At 40.8% G+C, this 22547-nt stretch overlaps 4 protein-coding genes across 4 annotated transcripts; 3 read left to right on the top strand and 1 right to left on the bottom strand.

The window, feature by feature from the left end:
- Positions 1–38: 38 nt before the first annotated feature.
- epgn (epithelial mitogen homolog (mouse)) lies at positions 39–1533 on the top strand. Its single transcript, XM_028414476.1, has 5 exons — positions 39–280; positions 509–616; positions 805–925; positions 1052–1204; positions 1296–1533. The coding sequence occupies exons 1-5, from the start codon at positions 247–249 to the stop codon at positions 1348–1350; spliced, it is 471 nt and encodes a 156-aa protein (XP_028270277.1). The 5' UTR covers positions 39–246; the 3' UTR covers positions 1351–1533.
- Positions 1534–2428: 895 nt separating this feature from the next.
- On the top strand, positions 2429–6885 carry LOC114442094 (proepiregulin-like). The gene is made up of 5 exons (XM_028415379.1): positions 2429–2634; positions 5010–5087; positions 5535–5661; positions 5770–5916; positions 6627–6885. Exons 1-5 carry the CDS (start codon positions 2595–2597, stop codon positions 6691–6693), a joined length of 459 nt encoding a protein of 152 aa, XP_028271180.1. The 5' UTR covers positions 2429–2594; the 3' UTR covers positions 6694–6885.
- A 5005-nt stretch (positions 6886–11890) lies between these two features.
- areg (amphiregulin) lies at positions 11891–15516 on the top strand. The gene is made up of 6 exons (XM_028414536.1): positions 11891–12022; positions 12540–12707; positions 12822–13050; positions 13145–13315; positions 14048–14146; positions 15199–15516. Exons 1-5 carry the CDS (start codon positions 11986–11988, stop codon positions 14139–14141), a joined length of 699 nt encoding a protein of 232 aa, XP_028270337.1. The 5' UTR covers positions 11891–11985; the 3' UTR covers positions 14142–14146; positions 15199–15516.
- A 3291-nt stretch (positions 15517–18807) lies between these two features.
- Positions 18808–20936, bottom strand: LOC114442004 (granzyme A-like). Its single transcript, XM_028415236.1, has 5 exons — positions 20804–20936; positions 20574–20715; positions 19852–19990; positions 19453–19719; positions 18808–19378 (listed from the first exon to the last, which is right to left on the bottom strand). Exons 1-5 carry the CDS (start codon positions 20865–20867, stop codon positions 19220–19222), a joined length of 771 nt encoding a protein of 256 aa, XP_028271037.1. The 5' UTR covers positions 20868–20936; the 3' UTR covers positions 18808–19219.
- Between the last annotated feature and the right edge of the window lie 1611 nt (positions 20937–22547).

The following is a 22547-nucleotide window of genomic DNA, read 5'->3' as shown; positions in this document are numbered from 1 at the left end:
AGAATAAGCTCGCTTTTAGGCGATCACGTGCCCCCATTACGCTCCAGACTTTGTCTCTGCATGTAGAGAGTCACTGCAAATGAAGGAAATGATGCAGGTGGAGAAGGAAATACCTTTCATTTTTTTCCAAACAAATTCTTCAGGTGAAAGTGTATAAAAGCTCAGTGGAAGCCTGTTGTGGGTTACACTGTGAAGACAGAAGGAGCTGAGCACATCACCACATCATCATCACTATCAGACGACAGGATGTTTACCCAGGGACAGACGTACCTGCAGAGAGGTAACATTTCTTATTAATAAGCATCTCACTCTGGACTGTTTACATCTGTGACATAACTGCACAGTTTTGCACTGTTAACTTGTACCTTATACACTGTGCCATATTCTTTTTATACCTTATATTTAAGTTATATGTTGTGGGGCAGTATTGACAATAAAGCTGGTTTTGACTCTTTAAGTATCACAGTAGCAGCTCATCATCATATTTTTTTCTGTTCTTTCCTTCCAGCCTTCTTCTCAGCAGCTGCTGTGCTGCTTCTCCTGACACAAACAGGACAATCTGTACTTCTCACCACAGCAGCTCCCAATGCAACTCTGACCACGCAGCTCAGCAACAGTAAGGGTTCCATATAGTTCTTATAATGTCATTTGTCATTACCACCTAGTTTTGTCACTCAATAACTAACCGATGTATTGATGAGAATTAATCTTAGGCAGAAAAACTTCATGTTATTGTGTTTGATTATTTTCTCATTACATTTCTGCAGCACTAATCCGCCTCTCTCTCTCTCTCTCTTTGTGCAGGCAGCGTGGCGGAACCTCAAGTCCAGCGTGTGCACAGATCCTGTGAAAGCGAACATGAAAATTTCTGTCAAAACGGTGGCAAGTGCATATATCCTCAAGACAGTGAAAAACCTTTCTGCATGTAAGTTTTTTTATGAGCCATAAACACATTATGTCTGTTTATAAAAGAACCTGGATGGTGTCAATGAAAAATATTCTCCATGTTGGCTCGTGTTTGTAATGCATTCCTCCCCTCTCTGCTCTGCAGCTGTGCTGCTTCATACAGCGGGCAGCGCTGCATGTTCTTCACTGAATCCACGCGCACCCAGCCTGAGTGGGAGGAGCTGATCGGCATCAGCTTCGGGGTCATCATGGTCATCATCCTCCTGGCCATTCTGATTTACTGCTGTGCCTACAAGAGGTGAGATGCTCTCTGCATGAACTATGGAAAAACACAGTTTAATGTTATAATAACATTTAGATTGACAGTTAACATGTTTGTTTGTTTTCAGATGTAAAAAATCGGCCCCGCTCATTAAATCTGTACCTTCTGAGACTTCGGTGTGAATACTGCAGCTCGCTGCTCTTCATCCTCCTCTTCATCATCTTCATTACTGTTGCCACCACTGTCACTCACTGGAAAAAGAAAATGCTTTAAGTCTAAGTGCAGAGAACAAATATTTATTGTAATATTTAAGTTATTGTAGTTTTCAATTTATTTAAGGTTTTGTAATAAATGTGTGAAAAAGATTCTGCACATTGTTTGAGTTTTGTGTAACTGAACGCTGAAAAACACACACAAAACGTATAGTTTTATTATTTTTAAGGCTCCTCCGGTTACATTGGAACAAACATAAATATATGAATAAATAATATAAATTAAACCTGTTGCTTTGAAGGGATTATCCCCATTGATCCACAGACAAACTGAACTTGAAAAAATGAGTCATTATCATTGGGTGACACCCTGTGACTGGATGCCATGAAACAGTGGATTATAAAAATCATCGTGTCTGTCGAGCGACTTCAGCTAAAGTGTCACCAAATGCTTTAAACGTGGACTAACTGCATGCAGAATGTCATTTTTATTATTAAACCATGATGTGGAACTGGTAGTGCTAACATGCTAATGCTTTTACAGGTTTTAAAAGATACAGAAAGGGTTAACTTTACTTAACACTTTTTTTGGATTATTTCATGTAAATTTGAAGTTGAACAGTTTCTAGTCAGAGTGCTGAAAAACCTTTTTTAGCCGAGTAGCTCGCCCACTGTGGATCCATCCTTTTAATGCCAGTAGCACAGTGGAATTTTGACAATTTACGTTTATGTTGTGTAAATATTTGTTTTGTGTATACAGTCTATGAGCCTAAATATTATTTATATGGTCTTATTTCCTGCAGTGGGAAATCATAACCATCATACTTACTTAATAATTCTTATATAATTTGCTGATAACACCTACAGGATTAGGGATTAGGGATTTAGAGTGTCTGAGTGTTTGTGCAACTCATTCCTGTATCTGAACAAAATGAAGATCTGACCTCCATGTAAAGAGATGTCTCAGTGATAAAGTGATGGCTCAGGGTACAAGCATTTACTATCCCGTGCCTGCAGGGTCTGCCTTTGTGTTTGGACCTTTGAAGGGTGAAATTATATAAATTACAGCAGTCTGTCACCACACCCAGACCGCAGCGCTAAGCCCACTGCTCGTCATTGTCAGCAGAGGCATCGCCTGCCTTCCTGCCTGCTCCTTTACCTAACACTTATCTCAACAAGTCAGACGACCGAGCCTCCCTGTCAGCGACTCTGAAATGGGAAACAGTAAAGCGTCAGCACTGCTCTCACTGATCGGTAAGACACTTTTTGTTACATTTCACAGGATGATTTTGACGTTTAGAGACAATAAATAGCAGAATTCAGGTGTGGAGTTTAACTCAGGTCAGTTGCAACACAAACAAAGTTGTAGCTTAGGTGATCTGCTCTGTTAAAATGCTTCAAGATTATGATATAATGTAAGCCTGATTTATTACTTTAAAGTACTGACTTATGGACACAGTAGCTTTACATTCTTTATGTGAACTTAAAGCATGAAAATGTCTTATTTCAGAACTGAGTATTGAATTCAATGTGTGTGAAAGTATCTAAAAATCTGTAAGAACTAAGTCACCTGCCTGTTTCTTCACATGAAACTAACCAGGGTGGAAGTTTTTGAGACAGATGCAGGATTTTAATGAGCTGACGCCCAGAGCCTGAGGGATGCTGCAGGATGTTGACAATTAAATGATGAATGCAGCTTTATGACTTCAAATATGTGCGGTCAGGTCAGCTCTGTCATTTCCTAGTTCAGAATCATTCTTCTAAAGTCCCAATACAAACTAAGAGGAAATTAATAAATACCGTCCTCAGTGCTCAGAAGGATTTTAAGGAGACATATTGATCAAAAAAACAAATTATTTTTTATCATGTGTCAATCTTAAAATCTGATGACATCAGACTCTTGTCTCCTTCCTCTGTCTGAACGAGCCATTTATTGTTTGTAGCCCCTTATGATGTCACAATTGGGTAAAGTCTTTCACAGTTGAACCGTGCTTTCATTACAGCAATATTAGTTCTATTGACTCATTTTCAGCCATGACATTTAGCCTATATCAGTGAGGGGGTGTGGCCAGCAGCAGCAGCCTATTAGCATTAAAAGCAGCATACTACACTGCAATATCACCCTGATGACTTAAAATACAGATCAGATATGGTTCATTATTCTGCTGTAAAGATCATGGCTGTTAATTGTGGATTTAGTTTAAACTGCTCTTAGTGTAGTTAATAAGGGCAAAGGTATGCGACCTAAGGGTCAGGTCCCTCCAGAGGGTCACAACATACAGGTGAGAGGTCCTGACATGCATTTTTAAATGTGCAGTTATTTACCCTTATTGATGATCAAGCAGGTGTATTATACCAAGATGATTGGTGTTTGTTGGTTTATTCCTTGGTTTATTTTGACTGAGGGTTGTGATTAACAGGCTGTCTGTGGGACTCCGTCTGAGCTGATAGCCTTTCCTCCCTTGACTACATTTGATAAAGAGTTACGTGCAGCTGTGATGTTTACAGAGTAAAACAGCCCGAGCCTTTCACAGTTCTCATGTGATGAGATAAAACTGGTATTAAAAGCATGCGGGTCACTGCCTACGATATAAATAAAAGTTACCGTTGTGGCAAATTTTCTGTCATACGTCCAATAAATTCAGTCACTTCCTCGTGTAGGCAGCCTAGGTTTTCTGACTCATATCTATGTAGCTCAATTATCCACACTGTCTACAATAGTACACAGACCACATCAAAAAGCTATATACCTTCCAGCTGCAAGCACGTCGGCTCTCCTTCGTTCCGATCCTTCTAAAATGTACATGCACAATACAGGATCAACTATACAGTTTTTGTATATTTTAAATTAGAACAGGTCTTAAATATAACATACATACATCAAACATATAATCTGGCCCTAACAGTTACTTTGTCACTACGTCCAGCATGGTGTGTATTTTATACACCAACCATCCACATCAGAAACACCCAACAACCAGCCTCAACTGCGATACTTAAAAACAGAGAAACATCCCTCTGCAGCCATAACAACACATGGAAACAGAAACTGGCAGCTTTTACAGCAAGTTTAACCAGGTTCATAGCGAGTCATATCCAGACACATCTTGCACCCAGATTTGTGTGTTTTTTTTATCTGGAATGTGGGCGTCTGCAGATGCTGTGCAATATAAGGTTGTGCAGGCTGGTACAGGCATGTGGGCCAGACAACACAAGTTGAACCACGCCGCTCCGCCTAAAACTGGCAGAGGAGCTAATTATTCGCAACCTCATTCCTCACATTGTCCATCCATCCATCCATCCATCCATCCAATGAGAGGCGGGGTACACCCTGCACAGGTCTGTGCATCATGCTGCAGTCGTCTGTGATGACTAGTGAAATTAGGTCAAAGGGTTAATGAATGTCTGAATAGGATAATATTACATATAAATATAAATACCCTTTTTAATAAGCCTATTTGGATCATTTTGAGCACCTAAAATTATTCAAATGAAATTAAATGCAGTGCATTCTGAGCGGGCTGCATATCTACCGGTGCTTATAAAAATTAAAATATGGCTACACAGGACTCCCTACACTCTTACATAGTATAATAATGAAACATGTTTGTTGTTCCTCTGTTCAACAGGTGTCACGCTGATCTGGCCATATGTTCTCACCAAGAGTGTTTCACTCCGACTGCAGGACAGCGCCTCTCTGACTGCAGGTATGCAGCAGATGATTGAAATATTGTGCTATTAAATTAGGTTATGACACTTAAAAATTGTAGCTGCTTCAGGCATTGATTAGCTTTTTCTCTTTTTGCAATTTTAAACTAAAAGTATTTTAGTCTGACGTAAAGGTGTCACTTGGGCATTGTGCATTTTTTCTGGCACTTTATAGAAACACATTCATGTAAAGGTTTTAAAACCTGAAAAAAAACATAATATCACACCAAATGTGTTGGATTAGATGTCAAAACAAAATGATCTGTTTTGTTGTAAGCGGTGTTATTTGAGTATTTAAGGGTTAAATATGTTTTATTCTTGCAAGTATAAAATATAACACAGTAGAAGGACTAAATGACAACAGCAACAGCTGCTCTATGTTTTAATTTGCAGCTTAGTTCATGAGCAGAGTTTCCAGTCACGCCTCTTGTTGCTGCTTGTTTCAGGACTGGGAGCAGAGCGCCCTCATGTGGCCAAGCGGTCGACTCAAAGCTGTGACAGCACGTTTGACAACTACTGCCTGAACAACGGCCAGTGCATGCTGCTGGTGGACATCAGTGAACACCACTGCAAGTATGATCCTCCACATGTGTGTGTGTGTACATGTGTGTGTACAGGTGTGTGTGTGTGTGTGTGTCCGTCCTCATGTATAATTAAGCAGGACCCCTCTTTGGGTTGCAGGTGCAAGCAGGGCTTCTACGGCCCCAGGTGTGGCACTCCTGAGCTTGTTGTTCAGCCAATGAGTGAAGAGCAAATAATTGTCGCCATTTTCTTTGTGAGCCTGCTGATAATAGGCCTGGCTGGAGCGCTGTACTTCTTCTGCAAATGGTAAGGCTGTCGTTTGTGTGTGTGTGTGTAATAATAAGGTAGAATTAAAACTGTGGCCTGAGGTAGAGGGTGTTTGTCCAGTCCATCATATAAGGGTCGTGGGAGGTAGAGGGTGATTTTGGACCTGGCCCTTGGTTTTCTACCATAGCTGCCTCAGATCGGAACAGGAGGCCCCGGAACAGGTGTGACTCTTTTCCAGGTAGCAGTAGTCCCTTTCACATGCCCTAAAGCAGAGGCCTCATCTCTAGGTTGGGAATGTTCTCCACCTTTACAAATCCCTGGAGAAATCTCTCGCAGAAAGACAGATTGTCCCTGGAAATGTTGTCCTGATCCTGCTTTTCATCAATATCAAATGAGATGACGCAGTTTTTTTGTATTCTCGCCTAGTGTTGCCTCCATATCTTTGTGATGAGACCTTGAGCCATGTTCAGAGGCCAATATTGTCCATTTTCTCAGACCACAAAGTTGTTTGACTTCCCTCTAAGTTAAATAAGACAGAGCAGTGTAACTCATCTCATTCCTTTTAAAGCCTATAAATCATTTCTTGTACTCTACCAAGGGCATTGACAATTCGGGCCAGCATTTGGATGTCTACTTTTTTAGTTCATAACGTCTTTCTCCAGCATTGAACCAGAGATTATAATCTCTAAACTACATATCAGAACAATGACGCTAAAGTGACGACTTTAATGTGTTGTGTGTTGTTGCAGGTATAAGAGAAACAGATTCGCACGTCATCAGAAGCGGCAGGGTTACAAAGGAGTCCAGACTATTTAAAAGGATTTTCAACACAATTCTCAATGTTTCCTGAAAAGGCTCACGTTCTGTGTGTGTTTTTATTATTATTACTCCCACACATACTCCCGTACTGCACGTCACATGGCTTTATTGAGTGTGGAGATTGCCACAAAGAGATTAAAATGGTCAAAAAAAAACAGCGGCGCTTTAGTGCTTCTAAAGTTTCGACACCTGTTATACTCAGTTTGAAAAGATGAATTGTAAGAGAGACAAAAACAGTTTCTGTGGGGGAAACCGCCCACATGAGGAGTAAGATGGAGCCAATGTGACTGTAGATTCTTGTAGAGATCCTTGTAGGCCTCAGTCTGTAAAACATGATACATTTCCACCACTTTGTCTGGTTTATTTATTGTTTTATTTTTCTATTTGTTTCTATAAATTAATTACATTACAGCCTGGAGTGTATCTGTGCTGTGTTTTAATATATAAAAACTTTTTTTATATAATTTATTTTGTTAATTACTAAAGTGTACACTTACACTGGATTCTTGTCTGTAGAACTTGATTTCATACATTTGAATTTCAGCAGGCTTCACATTCTTTATGCAGTTCTCACATTTTTCTTCCATGTGACAACCTGCTGCACAATGACTGTTACATTCCTACGATGATAACTAAATAAAAACATTTCAACATGTCTGCATTCCCAATGTATTACTCCATTAATGTGCTTAAACGCACAGTTGACGTTGTCTTTTCACTCACTCTCACTGGGTCCTATAGCTGGGTTAGCTCAGCTCTTATCCCGTGTTACCCATCAATGGAGGGGTCACCTCACCATAGGTTTAACACATGCATCAGCATTGGTTTTGTGTAATTATTCTTACTGCCAGAAGGGGGAGACAGAATTTCCTCACTGTTTCTTTAAAGAGGCTGTTTGGATATTTTACATCACCATAAACATATGTGAGCTTTTTTGTCAACTCAGTGTAAATTTATACCTGACCTCAACTACAATAGTAATTTGGATTAATCATTAAACCCCATTTAACCATAACCATGGTTTTGTTGGTGTCAAGTTGTCACAACAAAGACATCGAGACAACAACTGACTGTGGACAGTCATTAACAAAAGGTGTGGAGCTGACTATTTAAAAATGTATGACTTCCTGTTACACTGTGACACATGCAGACATGTCACTTTAAATGTGCTGCAGGAACAAAGAAGTTCATACAGGAAGTAAACGTCATGTTGTCAACTACTGCACGTTTCTGGAAAGAGACCATTTTAGATGGAGCCTGGCACCATGGTTTATTACAGATTTTACCAGGTAAATAACATAGTGCGACAATAAATCACTGTTTATATAGATACAGGAGGTGGCATGAGTTAATAATACTAAACTGTAGCATTCTCATTCATTGATTCATAGGTTTTGGTATTTGATACCTTTGTTCACCAGGAAGAGGGAATTTGCCGGTTTATTTGAGACCTCCTGTGTTTCGGGATCTCTAGCTATCTACAAATCTGCAACATGTCCTCTCAAAAACACCCCATTTGGTCCCCAATAAGGGGAACATATGATAGTACCTATCATATCAAACCTATCAAAAAAACGCATGTGCAAACACGGCCTGAACGAACACTGTATATCACAAGGTGCCACAGGACAGCAAACAAGCTAAGATGCTAAAAGCAGGGTAAGCAGGGGTTAGGTAAAGACAATGATTTGTCTTAAAACAAATCAATAATCAATCAAATTCAACACAATTTACAAGGATTCCCTCCTGTAGTCAGCAGCAATGCTAAACAACGTCCTGCATGTTTAACATTTATGGAACAAGTCTTGCTTTCACTCCTCAGTTTTGATCTGTTTGCTGATGGACATAGAGACAATAAATATGTACATTTACTGCTGTTATCTGACCTCTATGTGCGGTCTGTGGTGTCAGGTTAATCAGTAGCTCCATTTTACCCTCAGCGGGAATCAATGAGCCATTTTAACACGAGTCTGAGGCCTCTTTACATTCTCCGCATGCTAATGAAAAGCAATGATGACACATAAACATTAACTCACCTGCAGACACTGTTCTCTTAAGACATACTTAAAAACACATAAGCATGCACTTACACACACAGACCCACAAACACACCCACTCAAAATGGCATCCATTTTGTTCTAAATATAAACCCTGTGGATAAACATAACCGAAGTTCAGGAAGTGTGGCACTAATCTCCGCACTATTCTATGTAACTCCTAATACCTGTTCATTGCATAAGTAATAGTAGGTTGCTCATGCAGTGAGTAATGTGGCTGGTGGAAGCCCTGTTAAGCTGCATACTTGCGTGTCATTTAACAAAACAAAAACTTCCACGTGCATCATATACACATTTGTTTTGCTGCTGGAGGTTTTTTTTATTGTTATTATTGTTATTTGTTGTCATTTAGTCAGCATGACACAGGGTAAAGCTGATTGTATTGGCATGAGATCATGCACGGATACGGATGTTGCTTCTTAGACGTCTCCTCCAGCGCTGGCAGCAGGTCACAAAATCCAACAGCACATTGCAGATTACATTCATTTATTGTAGGTTTTGGCATAATTAGTGGACAGATTCTGGATTTATTATCCTAGACATGTTCAATGGGGTCACAGCAACCTTTAATGACCAAAATCTGATCCAATTTAATAGGAATCTCCTCAAGGTGTTCCTCAGATATTCTTTTTAGACATTTGGGATGTTTGGATGGTCACCAAAAACATCTAAACATCTAAAATAGGCTTGAGACCAAGCCCAAAGCTGTCCATCCACCCTCCAAACCACTTCATCCATCAGGGTTGTGGTAGCAACAGTGAGTGAAAGAGACGCTCAGACCTCAGTGTATCCAATAACTTCCTCCAGTTCCTCCTGGGGAATCCCCCGACACTCCCAGCAGAGTCAGGAGAGGTAATCCCTCCGGTGGTTCCTGGGTCACCTTTGTGGTCTCCACCCCAGATGTTCGTGCATTGTAAACCTAACCAAGTGCCCTCAGCTGGCTCCTCTAAATGTGAAGGAACCCAAGAAATCAATCAATACAAATAAGATGGATGCTAAGAAGGCATCTATGCCCAGAGATTAGCTGCACCCCACAGAGCTGCAAATCGCATACTCTTATCTTGAATGTTTACACACTTGTAACCTGGACTGTGGTTGTGTCTTATAGGCAGTGAAATCTGTCTTGATTATATCCCTGTTTTTATTGGGATATAATCAATCATCTGTTTTATCCACAGAGAGTTGTCAGTATTTGTGTGTCTGAAAGTTTTCATCCTTCCTGCTGTTAGCTAGGCAGCAGCGTGTTTACAGTGGGCGGCTGTTATGAGGTGCTTCTCTCCAGGCTTATGTCAGACTTTCCACACATTCATATCACATTTCCCCAATGCCATTACACATAATCCAAACAATGGCATCCCATGGCCATTATAAACAAAACGTGTGAGGAGCTCCATGGTGGTTGCCGAGGCTGAGGAATGAATGACATGTAGAAGTTCCCAGCATTCCTAGCAGGTTTTCTGTTGGATGAGATGGCCTCTCTCTGCAGACAAAACAACATGAGCAACACACCCTCAGCTTCTCCACCCAAGCCTTAAGGTCTCAGTTTCAGGTGCAATTTAAGAAGCAAAATAATTTCCAGTCACTTCTCACCTTCTACCCATATCTCTATGTGATACAAACAATAATAAACACGTGTTTTATGATGAACCTCACATCCCAATTTGTCTGGATTATTTCTTATTCACAAGAAAGCATGAAAATCAAACAATGATGTGGTTATAAATGTTTTATGCATATGTACCGGATGTAGGTATTAGGGGTGTAAGAAAAAATTGAATCTGTGAAATATCGAGATATTTTATGTGGGGATACTGGAAACGATTTAAGTTGTCACCAAATCGATTTTTTTATTAATTATTTATGAGCAAACATTAATTTCAGTGTCTTACTTTTGTGGTGCACACTGTCTCTTTAAGCAGCTCTGCTTAAGCCACCACGCGATAGCTGTTATTCTCTACTCTCGCGGTTGTTGTTACACAGCTCAATATTGACACTGAACATGGCTGACACCGACAACGAGATACGAGAGGTTTGTATACATACACACACACACATAATCACAATACATCGTCTTTGTTACAGTATCGGGATATATCGTATATTGTATTGACATGTGTATTGTGATATGTATTGTATCGCCAGATTCTTGCCAATACACAGCCCTAGTAGGTATATAGACCATATACAGTTTGTGATTCAAATAGTATAGTATTTAAATCAATGCAGAATCAATGCAAGACTTAATTAGCTAATTATCTCTTCACCTGCAATGCTGATCCACTATGCTGCAATATCTGGGGCTGGTTCCAGTCCAACTTATTGTCCAGGGAGCAGACATTGGAGAGCAGGTTGGACAGGAGAGCCAGCAGACTATGTTTTTATAGCACTGACCACTGAATCCCCTGACCCCTGGACTCTTGGTGCCTCCACTTTCTTGGATACATCTTACAACCAAATTGGAAAAACCTATGTCCTATTCATGTAATTCACATTTGAAACCAGATGCACACACAGGCCATGGGTTTTATAGTGGTCAGGGCACTATAGGTGATGCTGACGACTGGAGGCCCTGTCCATGTATATTTATAAAGGTTGTTTGTTCAACCTCTGGTTGATGTAAAATTCCTTCTTCCACTCTTATTGGACTCTCATGCTACAGTGACTCAGTAGCCCATGAGATTACATTGCAGAGCGAGCTGGCTAGCATACTATAACACTTTAATCCGAATTGTGTCTTTAAAGTTGCAACAGTCAGTCACGCTGTGTGCAGAATGTGTGTGTGTACCACCACTGCTGGACCAAGGCTGTAATTAAGACCTTATTCATGCCCATATAGAGGAAGCAGTTAGAGAAGCAGGAACAGCTGTTTCTGTGCACTAATGGTGATGAGAGTCAAGTCAGAATACATCAAAGTGTTTGTGTGCCGTTCAGACTTATTGTTCATCATATGTGAGAACATGAGGTGCAAAATTTGTTGCCTGGGGCAGATTAATCATTAGACACACAAACACACACACACACATGCACACACACACACACACACACACACACACCCTTCTTTCTCCTTGCAGTTTAGAGGCAGGCGTTGGTCTATAAAAGCTGCACCCAGTGGAGGTAAAGAGAGCAAAGCACAATCTCTATCAGCAAGAGACACACACACACATCACACACATCACACACACATACAGATTAGCGCAGGACTGTCATACACAAAACTCGCTCTTCCTGGGATATGAACACTCTGGTCTTCACCTGTCTCCTGTGCTTCGGTAAGTCTGGACTTGTACTTATATTATGTGCAGATCAATGAAATGGAAAGAAGAGAAATGTGTATAGTGTGTGTGTGTGTGTGTGAGGACAGCTGAGTGGGAGAAGAGCTCCAAGTGTGGACTTGTCCGGCTGGAGGGAGATTTTCAGGTTTTTTAGAGAGAGGAATTTGTGTCATTAGCACTTTTAGACCTTCCCAGTTTACTACAATAACGCTGCACACGGGTCACATACTCTAAATACTTTTCTGTCATTTGATTGGATCCTAATCATAATCAGTGCGACTGGTTGTACTGGTTATTTTAATATAATGTTTCAGAAACAGATTTCATAGAGCAATTGGAAAAATCTTCTGTAATTATTGAACTCTTGTTATATATATATATATATATATATATATATCAAGAGATTTGATTGAGTGAAATAAGGCCACTATAAGGCATCTTAAACTTTGACCTGTTTATTGCTCCTCCTTATCTCAGGGTAAATCGAATGTGACCTCATTTTTTGGTTTTACAGTAGTCTGCGGTGCTCCGGGATCTGATGCTACATACTCCAGTGAATTAGCCAGAGTGACCGGGGGTCCGGCCTCTGGGGATGGCCTCCGGATCTCCCTGAGAGAGGATGACGAGTTAGAAACAGATGAAGAACTTTCAGGAGGAGACCATGAAACGTTTAGTCTGCATGGTATGAAAACAGAATTCTTTCTTTTTGAATGATTACATTTTTGAAGTGTTTTGTAGAAAATCGTTTGAGTCTTCAGCCTCCAGTTTCACCGTTTCTTGTCTTCTCCTGCTGCAGAGCTGCATCCGTCTAAAGATGAGAAGAAGAAGAACAGGAAAGGCAAAGGAAGGAGGAACAGACACAAGAACAAAAGCACGACTCCTTTCAACCCTGAGCACACGCTCTTCACCAATGGATACACATCCACACTCATCACCACCGAGGATCCCTGCACCTCCACCCACCTGGGCTACTGTATTCACGGCTACTGCAAGTACATAGAGGGCCTGCAGGAGCCAGTGTGCATGTGAGTGCAGCTTCTATGTGTGTGAATAGGAATTATTGAGTAAAGGTTCTAAAACAGAATCATTGTATTGATTTCTGATTGGATGGTTCTGCAGATGTATGAAGGGTTACGATGGTGAGCGCTGTGGGATCCAGACTCTGGAGTCGGGTAAAACTCGGCCCGATCAGAGCAGCAACACGGAGCTGGTGCAGACTGTTTTGGTAATCATCGCTGTGGTCCTGTCAGTCATCAGCTGTACTGCCATCCTGCTCATGACCTGTGCTCAGTAAGTCTAAAACACACACACACATTTTACTTTACATCCAGGGAACTCAATATTTATTTAAATTACTACTTTTGCAGGGATTAAATTAAATATTAATATACAGATTTAATTTAAGAATAAAATGACATGCTTCCCGCATGTCCAAATATTCAGAAAAAATTACAAACTTTCACTCGTCCTGACGTAGAAGTAAGAGAAGATAGGAGATAAGATAATCCTTTATTAGTCCCCCAAAGGAGAAGTTCATTCTGTCATCCATTCAATTTCAAATCCAGACAGATTACCATTTACACATCCTGCTTAGAAACACATTTTTTTTGGCACCATGAACTCATTGACACATCAAAAAGCACATCAACACACCCAAACACACCCACATTGCTCACACCATTAATGGTATTAAATGAAATGTAGTGTGATTCATGCGGCTGTAATCTTACTGTAACGATAAGTCGACAAGTCAATTACCGTATAATCACATTTCTTATCAATATGTAACCAAATAAAAGCCTTGGCTTGAACGTTGGATGAAGTCAAGAGTCCACGAGGAGGCAGATACACTCAGCAAACGAAGAGAAAGTGGAAGTGATCAAAACACCTCACCAGAACAGGGTTCATCTGATACATAGATACACTGTTTATTGGCCACACAAAACACAAGCTGCGTCAAAGGGAACAAGGCTGGGACAAAGCTTCATCTGATAACACAGCTCATGTGAATATCTTTTGTAGTTACAGGTCACATAAGAACTTCCTGGCCTCTTTTCTTGGATCTGCGTCAGAGCAGGAGAAGCTACAGAAACCCATCGGAGACATCGTGGTGTGAGGCTGGTGGGTATTTCTCAGTTTCAGTTTTGATGGATGACAACAGTGCAGTTATGTACACATGTGATCATGCCTTGCTGGATTTCCGGGGTGTATTTCGGTGATGTACTCCTTCCAGTAGTGTTAAGCCCTCAGAGGGTGCGTCTATCCTATGCTCACGTGAGCTTTAAGCCAAACAGGAAGGAGTGGGCAAAGGAAGAGCCCGTGCTGCTGCTGCTGCTGTTGTTGTTGTTGTTGAGAACATCAAGTTGCATCATGCAAAGAGGAATCCCCACTAGAGGAATTAGTGTGGATTAGCCAGGGGGGAGGATGGGGGTTGTCTCAACCTGTCCCATCACTGCACTGCATACCAGCGTAAAGAGAAACCACAGGTTCCGTCGTACACATTCTCCTGCGTGTGTCCAAACTATAACAGTGCTGACACACTGCCTGTGTGCACGTGAGGACTTTTGTGTAATAGCTAGGTGGTCAAAACACACACATAGCAGACAGGTTTAGCCCCGAGACAAATAATGTGGCCGTGCAGCGGCCACCTCAAGTTGTGGAGTGGTTGTCCACTGACTGTAAGGTTGATGGTTCAATCCTCAGCACGAGCTGGATGCTGATATGTCCTTGGGGTGAATGTGCAGCGGTATAAAGTGCCTTCAGTTCCTTTGAATAGGCCTGAAAGCGCTACATAAACAGAACTTTTAAGAAGTTTTCCGGATGCATCTGATTTAAAATTTCTCATGTTCACCTGGTCTGAACCTTAGTTTAAAGTATGTAATATTAGATCAGTTTGACAGGATGTAAACAAAGCAGATAATTGAGCTGAAACCAAAATGGAGCACACCCATTATCACCACAACAAGCACAGTAGGTCAAAGTTGAATAAGTCTGCCAGGCTGTCACCTGAGTGAGGGATGAGGATGAAAAAAGCACATTTTTACAGAAGACGTGATGCTGCATGAATAAAACTGTGGACCTGTGCTTGCATGGCTTTGTTTTTTTAGAATACCAGTGTGTGTGTGTGTTTACATTTTTTGTTGACTTGTTGATTTCTGTCTGTCTTTCTGCAGCCAGCTGCTCGACTCAAAAGATGAAGCTGAACTGAGGAGTCTGAGAGAAAGACGTAGAGCTGATAGATGCTGTGTGAAAAACACTACTAAGAACTGGTTAGAATGTAATTTATTTAGTGTGATTATTTATTGCTACGTGTGTGTATGTTGGACCAATATTATTTTTGTCTCGTATGTGCGAATGCTGCGCATTTGGCCGTTTGATGTTCTGTAGGTTTTATTTATTGCACTGCTACTGTTATAGGTCAGGGAAGCGCTCTTCATCTCACTCTGGAAAAGTGATGGAATCACCAATAAAGTCTTTCAGTGTTAAAAGTGTTTGTTTTGCACACCATTCATTTGTATTTTCTCTCTCTTAAATCACACAAAAGCAACACAGACCTATGTGACTGGAAGGCTGTTGGTAGGTGTGGTGTGTGTGAGAAGCACTGCCGAACATGCTTCACAGAAACTCACATGAACCCTGTTATTTAACACCATTCAGACACTTTACAGTCATTGTGTTGCTGGGGCTTGTCTGGGTCACAGACGCACTGTGCTGCACAGGTAGACTGGGACAGAATGTAGAGGTGTGACCAGACTGAGATATTTAAGACTTGAATATAATTAGATGGTTCAGCACAAAGAAGCTCAGAATAGACTGAAGGTCACACAGTTTCTCAGGCACAAAGTATTTGATTTTTCCACCACACTCATTCAACTTATTAAGCCGGTGATGTGCAACAAAAGTGCCTAAACTCCAAACATTTCAGTTGTGTATCGGTCGTTGCATGGCTACTTATGTGATGCTGAAGGTCATTGTCACTGTTAGAGATGCACCTGCAGCTATAAACTTAGCGATAGAAACATGTATTCACAAAAATCAAAAACTACAGTTCTTCCCATGGCCTCTAGGGGCTGGCTCCAAAAGTGAGTCAACCCCCTATTTTTCCATACAAAATACCCAACTTCACATCAGAAACAAACACGTTTACAGGCAGTTTTGGCCTCTATTAAAGGTAGGGTAGGAGATTTTGAAAACTCAGTTAGAGTCAGCCAGATTTCGAAAGTAAACACACGCCCCTTTCTCTCGGCGCTCACCCTGAAGCCACGCCTCCCAATCACATGGATGCGCATTACCTGAAGACGAGCTGTGACTTCGGCCATCATGCACGTACCTCTCTGCCGCGGGCAGAGCAGGAAGAGAGTGACAACCAGCCAATACTCCGCACATGGTCCACCCGGAGGATTGGCTGATGTTTTTAGCTTTTTATAGCTTCCACAGATGATTCATATTCTTCGTTTTAATGCGAAACTAATTGGTTGCTATCGCATTGCAAAGAGAAGTTACACTAATTTAACCAAAAGTGCATCAGAATGAAATCTCCTACCCTACCTTTAATTACTATGACTGCATAGGTGTGCATTCTTACCATTTAAGAAGAATTCTGCATAATTAAAGCACTTTTTCAGGGTTCTTACACCCACCTCAGCTCCCCTAGTACCTCATCTCTTTGCCTGTAGTTGGAATTCTCAGGGGTTGCATTGAAATATGATGCTTCAGAAACCTATGGGTGACCTCACAGTCTATGGATAGGATGTTTTTACCCAGGATTGTGTGTTTTATTCTTGTCTGATGCCGTTAGATTTTTGCACTGGCAGCAATTCAAACAATTCAAACAATGGCGGTATGAGGTTTCATTTGACTCGGTTTCTGGATTAGTAACGATGGGATTAGCAAAGAAACAGATTTTTTTTTCTAAAGACGGTTGCCAGGCATCACTAAACATCAGGCTGTACTTTAGATCCTCTGTCACACAAAAACAATCAGATGCACTCTGTAAACAAGTCCAAACATACATACATATATGTATCTTCAGACCATCTAAATCCACTGAACTGTAGTAATGTCTCCAAAAATACTCATGTGTTGGTGTTTTTCTTTCTTCTTCTGTGAACTCAGACTTTATTCTCAGAAGTCTGACTGCTAGGAACCTTTTACCTGGAATTGTTTTCACATTGTCTAACCTCCCCCATTCATCCTAAAAGCAGTGTCTGTTATCTTGGTGTAAAGTAAAGATATGGTCACAACTTTACATTGTAGAAATTAACACTTCCCTTAGTTGTGTCACAATATAGCTCCAGGGATTTCCTGATATTGACTCACTCTAGAGCATTTTGTGGCAGAATGTATTGGCTAAAGCTAAACTTGAGGAAAGAATCTCTGCAGCACAACACACAGAGGTCTGAGGCAGGATAGGATAGATTAAGTTGAGTGTTTTAAACTTTTATTAAACTATATTGAATACATTTAATATTTAGTATAACTAATGCATTTATAACATTGGCTATTAGGCCACATGGTGTGTATTTGTACATCATTTGGCACATAAAGACTGACTCACCTGCCGGATACAGCGGCTTCCAGTTACCTTCATAAAACACAGTTTCACTTAGTCTGTGTGTACGGCGGTGCGTCACTAGTGAGGGAAAGGCGAGGCGAGGTGGGCAGCTCATCCAACACAAACACACACACACACACACAGGTGATGCAAGGCCAGGTAAACATTGACTTTTCTGTGTGTGTGAGAGAGTTAGAGATCACCAGGATCTAAACACAGCAAAAACATTCAGAAAGATTTATGCACTCATCCATTCCACTATATAAGTGAATATGGGCGCGGTGAGCATTGATGGTTTCGGTGGCACTGAGGTGGGCCTGTGAGCCTTTGTGGGTGGCCATGGAAACAGGGTAAACACCCAGGCAGATGCTGGTCAGTGATAATTCACTTAAGAGCTCAAATAAAAAGGCATGCTGGAATTTCATGGGTGTGGTTTTTTTTCCTCTTCATCTTTACACAAGTGCAGGCCAGTTGCCAAGAAAAGTATTTATATTTTCTTTTGTGTTTAATTTTAATTTTATACACAGACGCTTTTAATACAGGTTGTCAAGCAGGCACGTTTCAGGACATTGTGATCCTTTCCTCCTTCTAAATCAACAAGTCTAATACCTTCTACCACAGTTTAGTACTTGGAATCTAGTCAGGACTTGGAATCGGTCTTACTGCACCACTATAACTATAGAAGAGAGCACCACCTAGTGGTGCAACATGAAAACGCAGGTCCTGCACACCATGACAGACACAGGAATTAAAGATAAGGGTTCATAAATGATCCTGTGTCAAACATATTCTCATTTTATGACATGTGTTCATGTCTCTTATAGTATCTGAGCCTCTTGTGCAACATTTGCACACTTCCTGTACAGGGTCTTATGTGAATGTGAATCATTTGTGGTTGGCCTATATGAATTTACTGTAATTCTCACAGCCTCTGCTGTTATAATAATCTGATCTGCTCGGGGAGGAAAGACATAACCAGAGCTGCTGTAAGTGTTTGAAACAATGACAGTAATATACCAACAAAAGAAGAAAGAAACCATTCATCTCTTGTTATGACAGTAAGTGTGGCAGCAGATTTGATTAAAAGAATATTAAGGCTAACTCAGCAGCCATTTGTCTTTTTTACAAGATTTGAGCCAGAGTCTCTGTTTTAGTGTAAGATTCCAACACAGGAAGTGGTGAACGTGTGTGGTCGACATGAAATAATCTCACTTCAATGCTTTGTTTTCATGTTTATTGCCTGCAACACCCTCAACCCTCTTAAATAAACACTCAAAAATAGGCAGATATGAACATTTTTAAAACCATAACGATGCAGTGATGCACTCTGATGATGATGCTAAGCTAACATTAGCTTCTTAGCTGGTACAGGCCTGGTGATCATTTGATTCAGAGTAGGCCACTGGTGTAAAACACAGATAATAAAAGACAATAAAAGATATATAGAATGTGATAAATTGCACATAACATTGAGCAACACATATACTCTTTAGAAAAATAAAAACAGGTAAAAAATGAGCTACAAATCTCTAAATAAATCTCAAGATAAAATGAATGTTGCACAGAAGAAGCAGCAGATTTGAGCAATTATATATATATATATATAGTTTATATATATATATAAGTCAAAGATCGGCTGGTTATATTTCAGATGACCCGATTTTCTGTTTGATCCAGCTGAGTTGTTTTTCTGTGAGAAAAGAATAAACTCCAGGGTGTTTTTTCTCACCACACCTCCGCCCAAACGAGGTGATTCCGACCAGAACGCCGTTGCACAGCAGCGGCCCTCCTGAGTCCCCCTGCAGGAAAAGGAAACAGTCACCTCACCGCCACTGGGTGGCAATCAGAACAGCACTGAAAGGGTGTGACTTACTTGACAAGTATCGGCGCTGTTCAACCCAGCACATATCATGCTCTTGGTGATAACAGGGTTGAAGTTGTAGAATTCAGGAGAGTTGCACTTCACTCTGTCCACCACAGTCACGTTGACTGACATCAGGACATTTGACATTTTCTTGGCAATGTTGTTGGTTTTTCCCCACCCAGCCACCAGACACTTGGTGCCAGCTGCCGGGTCCTTTATGGTTTTACTCAGCGGGAGACATTTCACCGTCTTTGTTTGCTTCACTGCTTTGTCAAGCTGAAAGGATACAAGTATCAACCAATAGACCAAATCCTGCCAGCTGTCTTCAGAATTCTTATCAATATTAGAATATCATTGTCCATGTGTTGCATTATTTCATCACCAGCTAGTGCTTAGAGTTGACCATACCTTGAGCAACATCAGGTCGTTGATCTTTTCAGCGCCGTCGTAGCAGGAATGAGGAATGAGACTCTTCACTTTTCGGACCTGCCTGGAATCTTTTTCCTGTTGATCAATGGAGTGTACCCCCAGCAGCACTTTCTTAATCCTGGGAATATGAGGTCAGGATAAGAAACCTGCACTGAGCACACTACTGTGTGATAAACTGAGGTCTGATTGCTGGTTTGACTGCTGATATGACACTACAGTGAAACTATAAAAACATTCTTATTAATGCACTTAAATCAGCTAACGCAAAGTAGTGCAGACCACTAAAGAAAGTATACCAGTGGCTTGCACACCTCTTGTATACAGAAGATCAGACATAAATATTTAAAGGTACATTTCCTGAATTTACTTGAATTTGAATTTCTTTGCAAACATCATTATTCACTTGTTTTTCCCTCCTAATAAATCTCGACACTTTCTATAAAAAAAATCAGAGGAAACCACTGGTTATTGACATAAACAACCCTAAAAACATCAGTGCATATATAAATCCATACCTTTGCATAATGAGAGCCTAGATTTTTACATAGGCAAAACATGATAGCACTAATAGCTGTTAGTTAGCTTTTAATTAGCACATTATTTGTGCATGTGTAACATGCAGGACTTTTCATATGGTCAGTTAAAACTTTGTGCCAGTTTGAGGTTTTGCACTTTCAGTAGTGAATGCTTCATGGTCCTACTTTGCACAGTGGGCGGCGGTCAGGACCCATTTTGGACTGATCAGTACCCCTCCACAGCTTGGTTTGTCGCCTTCCAGCAGCGCCATGAATGGCAGCGAGTGCGGCACAACTTCATTCCCTCCAATGATCTCAGAGCCAAGACCTGCAAGACAGGCAATATCCAGATATTAGTTTTATTAAATTATTCGATTTTTTTAGTTAATAAACCCGATTTACCTTGAAATACTCACTTGACTGGGCAGTGAGGAGAAGCCCACATGAGATAAAAGCTGTGAAACTCGGCAGCCAGAGCATCTCTTCTTCTTCTTTGATCTGATGGTGAGCGGACTGAAACCCACCTCAACGCACAGCCGGGTCTTTTTAGGCTTAAGCTTTAGGAGGATGTGGTCTGAGCATGGAAACACATGAGTCAGCAAACTGACACCACTCAATGCATGCTGTTAGTATCTTGAAGCCTGTGGTAACATTTCCCCATGATTACACTTAGTTTTTATTCTGAGTGGTCTGACCTCTTCACATCACCACTGGGTGAACACATGCAGGTATTGTTGGGCCAGTGAGACCAATTAAGGTTTCTAATGAAGTCATGGAATGAGTCAGAACCGTGAGAAAATGCAACAAAGCAGGTTTTTTCATGTCGGTGAAGAACTCAAAGATGTTTCAGGACCCAGTGAAAGTCAGTTTTATCCATCTGTCAGAATCAGAGACTGGATATAAAGATGGACAACATGAGGCAAAAACATTTCGACTGCCCCTTGGTGACTGGCAGGAGTATAGATCATAAATGTGTGTCGATGTTAGTAAATCGGATGCAAGTATTTGTTAGCTGTACAAGGAAGAAGTAGTGGTGGGCCTGATGCATAAGTGGGTGGATGTTAGGGTGGAACAGCAACGATGAGACTTCACCTCTTGACCTATAAAACCATGCCCTTTTCCAACATGATGGTGTCAAGGGTGGTGACCAGTCTTCCAGGACAGGGGGTCACATTTGAATTCACCAGCCAACACAGAAGTTAGCATCTCATGGGTGTCATTTCTTTGACAAAAAGACAGTGGAAATTTGATATTAGCTTTCAGATAATGGCAGAAAATGTACAGACATTGTGATGGACTGATGACCTGTCCAGGGTGTACCCCGCCTCTCACCGGTAGATAGCTGGGATAGGCTCCAGCCCTGTGTGCCCCTGCACTGCAGGAAGAAGCAGATGATGGATGGATGGATGTACAGAAGCTGTTTTACATTTACACACATACATTTTTGTTCAGTAGGATAATTCACAACTCTTCCCTCTTCAACCATCCCCACAGATATATTTTAGCCATCATAACCCATCAAAAACCCTTTCCTTAAAGTTGGGCTGAAGAAAGCAGAAGTGCTGCTTTTCTGGTTGTACAGACTCATTCCTGCTGCACTCCATCCACCACGCCATCAGAGGGAACACTTCTCCTTATCATTCAGACTAAGGCAGTAGACTTTTATGACTGATCATTACTGAACAAGACGAGAGTGGCCTTAATCTTCTAATGTAACTTTTCCTTAAATTAAAGGAAAACAATAACAAAAAACACAATTTAGTAATAGATTTTTATTCATATGACTTTCTGTTGCACAACCAGCCACCAAAGAGATGCTTACAGTACAATTTTATAGTAGTTTAGGACAGAAAGCAGAATGTTTTATAATCTATTAAAGGCACCACAGAGTTTAAAAACTAAAGGTATCAGCCTGAGGATCAGCAGTCTGTCTAAATCATTTCTGCTCTGTTTAAAGCTGGTCTGGTTTTAAACTGATGTCAATCTGAGTGCTGACTGTTTGACACTTCAGGTATCAACAGTCCTAAATATTATGTTTCATAAAATAAAAAAAAAAACTGACTCCCTGTAGTCAGCATGCTTTGGTGAAAAACTTAAAATACTGTCCAAAAAAATAAACAAACAAAATAAAGCAATTCTAAATACTCCAAATTGCTGTAT

Source organism: Parambassis ranga, chromosome 9 (genome assembly GCF_900634625.1).
Source record: "Parambassis ranga chromosome 9, fParRan2.1, whole genome shotgun sequence".
Taxonomy (NCBI): domain Eukaryota; kingdom Metazoa; phylum Chordata; class Actinopteri; family Ambassidae; genus Parambassis; species Parambassis ranga.
Note: the sequence above shows the minus strand (reverse complement) of the source record. Positions and strands in the feature narration are given on the sequence as shown.

Coding starts and splice junctions, on each gene's coding strand:
- epgn (XM_028414476.1), top strand. CDS start 247: ATGTTTACCCAGGGACAGACGTACCTGCAGAGAG. Junction 281..508: donor ACAGACGTACCTGCAGAGAG/GTAACATTTCTT, acceptor CTTTCCTTCCAG/CCTTCTTCTCAGCAGCTGCT. Junction 926..1,051: donor AGTGAAAAACCTTTCTGCAT/GTAAGTTTTTTT, acceptor TCTGCTCTGCAG/CTGTGCTGCTTCATACAGCG.
- LOC114442094 (XM_028415379.1), top strand. CDS start 2,595: ATGGGAAACAGTAAAGCGTCAGCACTGCTCTCACTGATCG. Junction 2,635..5,009: donor AGCACTGCTCTCACTGATCG/GTAAGACACTTT, acceptor TCTGTTCAACAG/GTGTCACGCTGATCTGGCCA. Junction 5,917..6,626: donor CTGTACTTCTTCTGCAAATG/GTAAGGCTGTCG, acceptor GTGTTGTTGCAG/GTATAAGAGAAACAGATTCG.
- areg (XM_028414536.1), top strand. CDS start 11,986: ATGAACACTCTGGTCTTCACCTGTCTCCTGTGCTTCG. Junction 12,023..12,539: donor CACCTGTCTCCTGTGCTTCG/GTAAGTCTGGAC, acceptor TTGGTTTTACAG/TAGTCTGCGGTGCTCCGGGA. Junction 13,316..14,047: donor CTGCTCATGACCTGTGCTCA/GTAAGTCTAAAA, acceptor TATCTTTTGTAG/TTACAGGTCACATAAGAACT.
- LOC114442004 (XM_028415236.1), bottom strand. CDS start 20,867: ATGCTCTGGCTGCCGAGTTTCACAGCTTTTATCTCATGTGGGCTTCTC. Junction 20,716..20,803: donor TCTCCTCACTGCCCAGTCAA/GTGAGTATTTCA, acceptor CCTGTCTTGCAG/GTCTTGGCTCTGAGATCATT. Junction 19,991..20,573: donor ACCGCCGCCCACTGTGCAAA/GTAGGACCATGA, acceptor TCATATTCCCAG/GATTAAGAAAGTGCTGCTGG.